General features: G+C 38.3%; 1 protein-coding gene across 1 annotated transcript; it reads right to left on the bottom strand.

The window, feature by feature from the left end:
• Positions 1-4,887: 4,887 nt before the first annotated feature.
• On the bottom strand, positions 4,888-8,286 carry LOC141633573 (uncharacterized). The gene is made up of 8 exons (XM_074446018.1): positions 7,930-8,286; positions 7,674-7,845; positions 7,262-7,390; positions 7,038-7,184; positions 6,306-6,958; positions 6,020-6,197; positions 5,519-5,790; positions 4,888-5,435 (listed from the first exon to the last, which is right to left on the bottom strand). Exons 1-6 carry the CDS (start codon positions 7,992-7,994, stop codon positions 6,116-6,118), a joined length of 1,248 nt encoding a protein of 415 aa, XP_074302119.1. The 5' UTR covers positions 7,995-8,286; the 3' UTR covers positions 4,888-5,435; positions 5,519-5,790; positions 6,020-6,115.
• Positions 8,287-11,887: the final 3,601 nt, after the last annotated feature.

Genomic DNA, 11,887 nt, shown 5'->3' with positions numbered 1-11,887 from the left:
CCAAAACACAATTTGAAAAAAACTCATCGATCGCGAAAATTGAGAGCAAATCCTACTTTCTTCATTTCCCATCTTCCTTTATCAGCTTCCTTGATCATCTTCCATTATTATCCTTGAGCATCTTCCATTATTATCCTCGAAGTTTAGAAACAAACAACAAGACCAACGTCCAACGTAAAAATGACGGATTTGCAAATGGTTCCATTTGGCCATGGTAATTATTGGATTGTTTTTTTTTATTTTCTTCATGTTAGTTTATATATCATATTGTTATGAAAACATTAGGTTAGATATTAACAGTTCTTTAAATATGATGAGGAAGTGTATTTTAGGTTATTTTTGAAGCTTGTTTTTTATTATGTAAAATCTGTAAATCCACTGTTTTATCATGAACTCCATCATTATGGAGTTCAATATCAACTCTGTGAATAATAAGTTAAACTTCTCCATGATGGAAGTTAAACTATGTGAATAATAAGTTCAACATCATAGTGTCAGGCTTGAAATTTATAACAGTGAATTCGATGAAATTATAATTTTAACTGCAAAAGGTGTGAATGTAAGCCACCAAAGTATTATTGTAATTATTATGGTAGAATTGAATTTCAAAAGTGTAATATTTGTATCTTAAATTGAAATTGTCAATATCGTAAGTATAACTTATAAAACTGTAATTATATCTGATAAAAGTATAATTTTAACAGGTAAAAGTGTTATTGTAAGAGACAAAATATGTCAGTTTTCAAACTGTAATTGTAATAATTACAAGTATAATTGTAACATACAAAAGTGTAATTATAACAACCAAATGGTTTATTGTAACAGAAAAGCAAGTTTTGAAACTGTAATTGTAATAATAAAAAGCATAATTCTAATAGATTGGACTGTAATTTTAACAGGCAAAAGTGTGATTGCAAAAGACAATTTCTGTAAGTTTTCAAACTGTAATTCTAATAGAAACAAGTATAATTGTAACACAGAAAAGTGTAATTTTAACAACCAAAGGGTTGATTGTAACAAAAAAGCTGCAAGTTTATAAACTATAATTGTAATAGTAGAAAGTATAATTCTAACAGGCAAAAGTGTAATTATAACTACGAAAAGTGTAATTTTAAGAAATATATAATTTGAACAAATATATGGGTTACTTTAAGTTGTTATGAAAACAATTGATAATTATTACGCTACTTTCAGATAATATTGAGCACAATGGAAAACAAAAGCCGAACGAAGAAGAATTTTGCAAAGATGTTGAAGCTAAGTTCACCCCTATGTTGGTCGAATTCCTGAAATAGAGGAAGCAAGTGACATTTTATAGAATTTATGCTGTTGCTTGTGGTTTTGATGTGCGTAAGTACACGACTAAGAGATGGCGTGGAGGGGAGATCAAATCTAAACTGTTGGTTTGCAACCGGGAGGGGTTCAAACAGAAGGGACAATTGGAGTGTAGTGGCGGGCAGGACTCAGGTAGGAGACACAAAGTCAGGTGTGTTGGTTGCAAAGCGAGGATTAGGCTGTTCTTGATGAAGGGGGAATTACGAATTGACAGATTCCACAAAGTGGGCACAACCATGAACTCGTATCGCCCGAGATAGAGAGTTCCAAAAGTTGGCATGCAACATAACAGACTATCACAAAATGATAATCCTTTATAATTCAAGGGTGAGTTAATTAAAATTACACTTGTCTTGATTGAAATTACACTTGTTTATGTTATAATTTCACTTTAATTTGTTAGAATTACACTTTTGTCAACTAAAATGACACTTCTTGCGTCTACAATTACATTTTTTCTTGTTAAAAGAACACTTTTTTTTTTTGAACTTATACATTTGTATCTGTTTTCTCTATCAGCAAGAGATAGAGAGTTTCAAAAGTTGTCATGCAACATAACAGACTATCACAAAATGATAATCCTTTATAATTCAAGGCCGAGTTGATTGGAATTACACTTTTCTTGATTAAAATTACACTTGTTTATGTTATAATTTCACTTTATTTTGTTAGAATTACACTTTTGTCATCTAAAATGACACTTTTTGAGTCTACAATTACATTTTCTATTGTTAAAACAACACTTTTCTTTTTTTGAACTGATATATTTGTATCTGTTTTAATTATGTTTTTGATGATTAAAATCAGTACATCTAAAAGATTGTCATTAATCAACAAAAAGATAGGAGCTACGAAGACTTACAAAATTCTGAAGGAACATGTTAATGGGTTTGAAAACATCGGTGCTAGTTTGAATTCTTTTAAGAACTTTCACAGGGATGTGAAATGCTACATTCATGAACGGGACGGTCGATGTTCGTGGACCACTTTAAGGAATTGGTCACATTACTAGACCAGGGTTCTTCTTTGACTATGATGTTGATTCTGACGGTAGCCTTAGTAAAGCTATATGGGCCGACGGGATCGCTAGAAGGAACTACTCAGTTTTTGGGGATGCAGTGTCATTCGATCCGACGTATTCCACCAATAAGTATGACATGTCATTCACACCTTTCATCGGGGTTGATAATCATAAACGGTCAGTCACTTTCTGTGGAGCGCTTGTTGCTCATGAAGATGCAGACTCGTTTAAATGGGTGTTCACCCGTTTTCTGGGTGCGATGGGTGGCAAAGAGCCTAAGTACATTATCACCGATCAGGATGCTGGTATTCTTAAAGCGGTGCCATTGGTGTTCAAGACAGCGCGCCACCGCTATTGTATGTGGCATATCATGAACAAGGTTCCAAGCAAGTATGGAATGGCGAGAGATGATTATTCAGTGTTTCTAAAGAAATTGAATGCCATAATATGGGATGAAGACATTGAACCGGCAGAGTTCGATGCAAAATGGGAAGAAATTGGCAGGGAACACAATGTTAATAACATTGACTGGTTCCAAGAAATGTACGCTAAAAGGAGGCAGTGGGTTATGGCTCATTGTAGGGACCTAGATATGGGAGGTGTTATGAGGACAACCCAAAGATCAGAGAGCGAAAATAGTTTTTTTAAGAGATTTGAGAGTAAGTCAGAACATTAGTTGAGTTTACGATGCGTTTTGACAAATACGATGGACCAAAGAAAGACACACACGAAACAGATTGACAACTCGTAATGGATACGCTTTCCCTGAAATATCAACGCATCTAGCTATTGAAGTGCACGGGGCGGAAGTGAACAAATATAAAGTATTCGAGGAATTTAAAGAAGAGGCCAAGTGCTCAATTGGTACTTGTAAAAGTAGAGGATTCACTGAGTGTGGCTCTTTAGAAGTGACCACTGTAAGAGATGCAAGCGGGAGAGAAATTATGAGGTCACATACGCCTGGTATCATTCTCAGTAGCATTTGTTTACTAAAATTATACTTTTATCCGTTAAAATTATACTTTTGTTGATTAGATTTACACCTAGGGTTGTTAGAATTATACGTTGGGTTGTTAAAATAATACGTTGGGTTGCTAAAGTTATACTTTAATCCGTTAAAATTACACTTTTATTGATTAGTATTACACTTTGGGTAGTTAAAATTACAAATTGATTAAAGTTATACTTTTATCCGTTACAATCACACTTTTATTGATTAAAATGCTACTTTTGTGTATTACAAAGAACACTTTCATCCGATCGATTTAACTAACATATTACTTTATAATGTTGAACTAGATACACTGAAAGCCACTTGTAGCTGCAGAATGCTTGAGAGGAAAGGCATTATTTGCCGGCATGTCATATGGATTTACTCATCAAACGGAGTGAAGATTATTCCAGAACAATGTATTGTTAAAAGATGGTGTAAAGATGCAAGGTTGTCTAAAATGTTCGATTGTAATGGTGAAGCAACTGAGAACATTGATATAATAGATGGAAAACAGATTGCGATGTCAGTAATGTGGTCGGAGATTCATCGACATAGTTGGGTTGCTCATGGGCAAATTGAAGAATGATGTCGAGAACTTCTCTTGTCTAATTAGACAGTTTAAGGAGAAACTCTCACCATTAGGATCACCATTGAATAAACGACAACAGTTGGAGAAAATTCTTGGATGTTCTCCTAGTGAGGAGATAACCATTTTGCCGCCCAAGAAATCCAAGAACAAAGGGAGCGGAAAGAGAATGTTGTCGAAGAAGGAAAAAGCAGTTGCTTTGGCAAGGAAGCCAAAACGCATGTGTAAAAATTGCAAGCGATTAGCTAACCATGACAAAAGGAACTGCCCTAACCCATTCGCAGAGCACCCGCCAGTCTCGCAATCGTCAGAAACCTCGTCGGAAGAAGAAGAAGATGGAGAAGACGAAGAAGAAGGAGAAGAAGACGAAGAAGAAGAAGAAGAAGAAGAAGAAGAAGAAGAAGAAGAAGAAGGCATCTTAGAATAATCAATTTAAGACGTAATAAGTAGTACAATTTTTTGGGATGTCTACACAAAATACGAGGTACAACATGATGTTTCGTATTGTGTTTAGACATCAAACTGCCAGGAAGACAACTGGTCGCCGTTGGTATTAGAATGTATTTTGATGAAGTATTCTTTATTAGACGACACAGTTATAATGTGCAAATTCAGAACGTTGAAATTTTCACTCTTGACTATTATGACAAATTATGTTCTTCAAAGTACACATAGTTATTATTGCAACATCTTTCAGATAGGTAAAACAACATTACTATCTTTTCATAAATAAAACTACTAAAATGACACTTTTGCCTTTTAAAATTACATTTATATTTTATGTAATGTAAGGTAAATCATCACGATATGGCCTCGTTAGAATTACACTTCGACGGTTAGAATTACACTTTTTTATTTACAAATCACACTTTCTTCTGACTGATTTAACTAACATATTACTCTATATTGTTGAAGTAGATACATTGAAAGACAGTTGTGGCTGCATCTTGCTTGAGATGAAAAGGCATTCTTTTATAGAATGTCGTAAGATTATTTACACAAAAACTAACTGTCTACATTAAGTTTGCTAACATCTGCAAATAATACAAAGTATGAAATAAGTGTTTACATAGCCAAGGGAATATTCCCACAAAAACAGAACTACTAAATTAAGGTTGTTATTTTTTCACATTGGCACGGGGCTGTCTACGCTTCTGTTGTAATACCTTCCACAGTTTGTCCTTCGTGATAACAAAAGCTTTGACCTTCTCGAGCACACCTTCGCGCAAAATGTTCATGTCTGCCAGAATGAGGGTAGCTACCAGCTGGATCACCAAATAGCGCCGTGATTTCTTCTTCTCGAGATCTTCATGCTGAAAAGGAAGACCCTCGTATAAGAGCATCGCCATCATGGTGAACAGACCCGACTCTGGTTGGTTGAGAGTTGGTGACATCCCGCTGAAAGGTATCTGGCGCAACACATAATTAGGAATTTCCCGTGCCCTAGTGTTCTTCTTTTCCTTATCCCGTGATTCTAAATAATCACTCACTGCGCTAGACTGCAAATGTACATAATTACCTTATAAAAACTGATTGAACAAAAAAGATAGCATTCGGAAGAAAGCGATCGACAATAACTTACAATTAAACGCGCTGCTTTGCCAAACTGCGACTTCTTCAAGTCAGAATGCCTTTGCCCGTCCAGCAAGTCGACTGTATTTGATTTGTGATTGATACATACGCATGCAAAATGGTCGTCAATGCAGAACGGGACAAATAGCAAGTGTGTTTTCAAGTTAACGGTGCGGTCACTGTCGACGATGAAGGTGTCCCAGATCTGGTACAGTCGTCATAGTTCTTTGTCGATTGTGTGCCTGGTTGCTCAAACGTCCCGAGCATACGCAACAGTAAATCCTTGAAAAGGCAATAGTGAACATGATTAATGTGTTTACATTGTCACCCAAAATTACACTATTGTCCCTTAAAATTACACTTCACACGGTTAGAATGACACTTTTATGGATTAAAAGAACTAAAGTGAAACATTCACATTAAAACACTGTAATTAAGAAAAGTGTCATTCTAAGTAACAAAGGTGTAATAGAAGTGGACATAAATATTATGCAATGATAAATGGAATTACCATGTGACGTATACCAAAGAATGACATCCTCATTTGGTCGCCATATTCCTCCTTCTCCAAATGGTTCATCAAAATCGACCAAAGACTCGATCACATTTAACGACATAAGGTTTTCGGCATCAAGGACATAATGTCTTTTCTCCGGCGTTGTGTGACGGTGTACCAGACCATCTGTTCACTGCACTCCGTAATATTAAAGAAGTCGTTAATTAAAGTAAAATAAATGTCAAAAATAATCTGAGTATCCTTGAATAAAGAAGTAGTTAATTAAGCCAGCTTGACAGACCGTTCATCATAAGTGTGGTCATCTAACAAGCAATAGTCGGCAACATGCTTCCTCCTGTTTTTAATATCCTTGATTAACGCTTGATTGCCCCGGAGCAGCTTCGACACCACATTTGTGTTGAGACCACCTCTACCACAGTCGAGAGAGCAGCCCAACCCGTCCCCCTTTCCACGGGGATGGCTCTTAACAGAGGATAGCGCTTTACCAGATGGAATGCGCATGGCAACAGGCGTCACCTCCATAACGGGCTCTTCAAATTCAGTTACGCGAGCACGTTTTGTGGACTCCGGCCCTATGTCACCATCTGTTTTCCTCTTAACAGCATTCAACTTTCTTGTCAACGGATGTCCAGCAGTCGTTTTGAAAAAACCAACCCTCGTCAGGATATCTTCTCTGATACTGTTAATGTCACAGAGGACGAGTGTTGCAGCAATCTCAGCACGGTACAAACTCATAGCATCCTCTTTCCCGAGGTCACATTGAAAAGGGCTTCCGCGGTAGAACATCATATGTAGCATCATGAAAACACCACAGTCATTTCTCGAATACCCTTGACCTTGCCAGCTGAACTCAATGTTGATAATCTTGAACCCGCTGACCTTTGCCCCTTTAGACAGCCCTTTAGACACCAAATACTTCCCCATTATATTTGCCTGGACATGAAAATATGTCAGTGAGTTAACGTAGTACGACCCACTAAAATTCGTTGACTTTTGGATATCGGACACTTACGGAAATACGCGATATCCCTCCGTAAGGGAGCGTTTCTATTGGGTCATCGTACTTGCGGTTGTCGAGGTAGTCAATCTGCTCGGTGAGAAAGTTGATGCACACGCAGCTGTAATGATCACCGTCGCCAGATAAAACGGGGAGAAAGATCTGCACCGTGTGTCGCTAAGATCAGAACAAGGAAAACTTAAAAACCATGAGACAAGATTACATGTTTTGTTACCTACCATGTCCGTATCAAGCTGGAATGGTGCACGACAGGTTTCAGCCCAGGCATCCCAGCCACCATAAATGTCTTCGTCTTTGTTCAACATTTTCCCAAGCTTTTGAGCGTCCCAAATATACCTTGCGAGGCACTGTAATTAGAAAAGTGTTAAATGCGTGAACAGATAATTAAAAGAGCTATTTTATAAAAATAAAGTGAACCTTTAACCAAAAAAAGTGTTAGAATAAACTCAGAAGGGAGATGGTAAAAGTATAATTTAAACAATCAAAAGTGTAATTCTAACGGCAAAAAGTATCATTTTAACGGACAAATGTGCAATTTTAACATACAAAACCAACTTTTTAACTTTAAAAAGTATAATTCTAACGGACAAATGTGTAATTTTAACACACAAAGGTAACATTTTAACATACAGTGTGACTTAGTCCAAAGAAAGAACGGGATATGTCCGAAGGTTTCATGATGTGGTTGAGTAGCAAGCACCAACCATCAATAACACTGGTCATGATTTGCTCCCGAGGGTTCAAAGTTGCAATATCTTCCCGGGTAATGAAATAAAACTCGCTGAATTGGACCAATCGTTCCCTACAACAAAAAAATGTAATTAGCCAACAAATATATATATAATTAGCAATGTTAAGAGCCTCTTGTAAAGAATAATACACTTACAACTCGTTAAACGCGTCCGACTGATTGAACGCATAGTCAATCACATATTTCCTGTCACTGAACATTGGCACTAGGAGCTCCCGATCAATGCTAGGTTTCTCGTCGCAAAGCACAAATCAGGATTAGGTGCCCCACAATCAAGAGAACACCCAAGGTTCTCAATGATGTGATCCATGCATGGTAAGGGCTCACTCGAGTGAAGTAAAAAAGGATGGTAGCTCAGATCACTGTGAGGGACCTACGGGACCGGGATAGGAATGTCGGCGTTCTGCCTGCGGTACTACGTCACCAAGTTACCTCTCTTCTCTCGATAGTCCCTTCCGAAGACTTCCCGGCAACATCCTCAACTGGCCGCATCTGTAATAAAAATAGTGTTATTTCATCATCGGTAAGTAAGTGTAATTGTGGCGAGAAGAAAGTATAATTTAGTAGACAAAATTATAATTCAAACAAAATAGAGTGTTATTTTATCACAAATAAGTGTAATTTTAACTAAAAATAGTCTAATTCTAGAAGACAAAAGTGTAATTGTAAGCTACAAAATTATAATTTTAACTTAAAAAAGTGTAGCTTTAGTAGATAAAATTGTAATTCTAACTGAATAAAGTGTGATTTTAACTAACAATTGTCTAATTGCAGCAGAGAAAAGTGTCATTCTAAGCCAAAAAGTGTTATCAAATAACAAAAGTGTAACTTTAAAAGAGAAAAATGTAATTCTAACTAAATAACTTCATCCACGGCATTACCTCCGTGATCCTTCATCTGCACCCCATCCACCACCTTCTCTACCACCTGTCCGAGAACTTATATCCAAATTTGGCTCCTCATTATTCCAACCCTCCTCATTTACAATCAGCACAGATATTGGGTGCTCCTCGAATAGCGCGTTTACGTCCGTGAAGAATATACTGATACTTGTCCATTCTACGTCCATAAATTCCTTTGCCTCGCAACGCATATACATATTCCGCCTCGTTTTCCTTTAACAACCGCTCGTCGGTGGTTATGCCTCCGCCGTTTCCCCACCCTCTTGATAATGTTGTTCGGTGCGCTCTCGCATCACATATCTCAAGAAGAGAGAACAGAACGAGTTGCGGGGGGAACTTCGTGTTCGAACTTCCGCCAAAGCATTATCCGCCTTCTTAGTCTCCTCGGCATCAGGCCCACTAAATTCCAAAGATTTAGAGTCCACTTGTACAAAGATCGTCTAGTGTTGCAGAAACCACTATTGAACTTGAACATTGGAGACCAGGTTCAAAAGATTACCCTTCCCAATCTTGTCATCATCCTTGTCCGCCTCGGCATTCAGAACTTCACTCACATGCACAACCGCTCCCGTAGCATCGGAGGCCACATTCACCAATTCTCTTACCTCTCCAATTCCATGGTCTTCTCTCGCCGACATTTCGCTCGGCGGTCCTTCAATAATCTCCGCAGACGAAATCGCGAGCTGAGTGACGGGTGGATCGGCGTCGGTGGGCCCATCGTCCTCATTTTTATTGTCGGCTATCTCACTATCCCCGCCACATGCACGTCCGTATCCATCGTCTGCTCTTCTTCGGCCTCATTCTTATTGTCACTATCTCACTATCCCCGCCACATGCACGTCCGGATCCATCGTCTGCTTCTTCTTCCTTTGCACCGCAGATTCGCATAGAACTTCTTCTCAGCCTCATCAAGCTCTTCTTTTGAATATATATCTTCCAGACTTTCCCGGTCAAATTTTGGTGGTTCTTTAACAACCACCGCTTTCTATCTACCTTCCTCCTTCCTCAGAAATAACGGAAATCTCACGAGTACTACCAACATCCACGTCGGTGTCCTTATTGTACTCGTCTCTGTGAGCAGAGTCCGTAAATTCAGCCGAGCCGTAAAATTGCACGGCCTCCATTATCTGTTGTGTAGACACCTCCAGTGCTTTCTCACTAGCTGCTTCATCCGAAACAATTGAGGCGGCCACCATGCCTTCACGGTCTGTACCAACATCTACAGTCACCTCTTTCTCATTATCGGATCCATCATCCTACATATCATCACCATCCTCCTCATCGTCAACATTATCAACATCCTCGTCATCTCCCTCGTCCTCATCACCATTGTCCTCCTCTTCATCATCGTCACCAACATGCTTTGCTCGTACCCGTCGTCATCTACCTCATCATTCGATCATCGATCACCTGGACTTTGTTGCGAAACAGTGTTTGATTTCACGAACGATTAATTGCTTCACTATCTCCGCATTTCCACAAAGATAATCCTTCATCCTTTGGCTTTGAAAGAATGATTGCGTGCATTGTGTAGCGACAGGGTCACTAGGATGGTTCATCCCTCCTGTTAACCTTTTGAGCGTCATGGCTGCATCTACATACCATGAATAGAAGACAGTAGCATTCCTTTGCATCTTCAAGTAAAGCTCATGCACATCCTACATTAAAATACAGATAATTGGACAATTGTTCAGTCAAAAGTGTTCATTCAAAAGTATAATTTTAACCTTAACAACTGTAATTCTAAGGTCAAAAAGTATAGTTCTAACGGACGAAAGTGTAATTGTAAGCTACAACAGTAAAATATTAACTTTAAAAAGTATTATTTTAACGGACAAAAGTGTAATTGTAACATACAAAAGTATAATTTTAACTTTAAAAGTATAATTTTAACTGACAACCTTGTAATTTAAGCAATTACTGATTAATATCGCAATTACAATTGTAGTGTAATTGTAGTGAAAGAAAAAGTAACTTTAAAACATTAAAATAGCACTTACATCTACAGCCCGAGCTTTCAACTCCTCGTCATCATCAACACCAGAAGGGAGTTCAATCTCGATGAACTTCTTCCGTCCTGAAGTTGAAGTCACTTGTAATGCCGCATCACTAACCACATTTCCAATGGCCAACACTTGGCTGTCATTAGGCACCCCACCAATGCTTAACAGTTCTTTTTGAAGGCACCGAGGATACTTGACCACGGATCAAGTTAGCCGACCCAAACGGTTCTTGTCAAGCTCACCATGTAGTCTGTCGAAAGCGTCTCACGGTCCCCAAAGTGCTTAATGAGGGGCAGGGTGTGGCGACAACTCTTACCACGGAAATCGAAACGTTGAAAGTACGTAATCAATAAGAAGGGGATACACCCCAAAGAAATCTTTTATTTTCACCGATTCGCCTGCAGCCTTCACCAAATTTTCCAAAGACATAAGTACACCAATCGTGCTTTAAGTAATCGAGTCCACATCTTCAACACTCTCAAAAGCTTGAAGTCAACCCCACCGTATGATGTTGGAGTTAGGAATGATGACATTGCGAGCGGAACAAACAGCCTGCGAATTGCGGACCTCCTTTTTGTATTTTTTTTTTTTTTAAATATCTTGGAAGACAATTCCTAAATTAATGCCTTCATTAACCCCTTTTATGTTGTACGCTTTTCGCCATTTATCTTTCAATTGCTTGTTCTCCGGTGCTTGAGAATCCTTTTGGCGGCCCGTAAGTACTAGATCAAGAGTTTTAGGACCAAGTGGTAACATAAAACAGTCATACACGTCATGCTTGGTGACCATGAACTCCTTATCCTTGGCCCGAAAAATATACGATTCATCACTGAATGCTTTCAGAAAATCTTTAACATAACCCATCGGATATGTTTTGAGCTTAAGCTCCGAATACCACCGAAACCAATCCTCCGTACCGCATCTCGCAGTGCATCATTAAGCTTTTCAACGAGCTCAACCACTGCTTCGGCTTTACCGGGCACTTGACACCACCTTTGCTATTTTCTTCGTGTCTGGTTTCGCTGGTTTGGCTGGTTTGGCAACAACAAGCTCCTTACTCAACTTAACAGGCACCTTTGCTTTTTTGGACTTGCCTGATTTACCCTCATTTCCACCTGACATCTGTTAACATTACTCAAAATTAATTGTTACATACAAAAAAAAATAAGACAAAAAGAAAATTTAAAA

The sequence above is a fragment of the Silene latifolia genome, chromosome Y (genome assembly GCF_048544455.1).
Source record: "Silene latifolia isolate original U9 population chromosome Y, ASM4854445v1, whole genome shotgun sequence".
Classification (NCBI taxonomy): domain Eukaryota; kingdom Viridiplantae; phylum Streptophyta; class Magnoliopsida; order Caryophyllales; family Caryophyllaceae; genus Silene; species Silene latifolia.
Note: the sequence above shows the minus strand (reverse complement) of the source record. Positions and strands in the feature narration are given on the sequence as shown.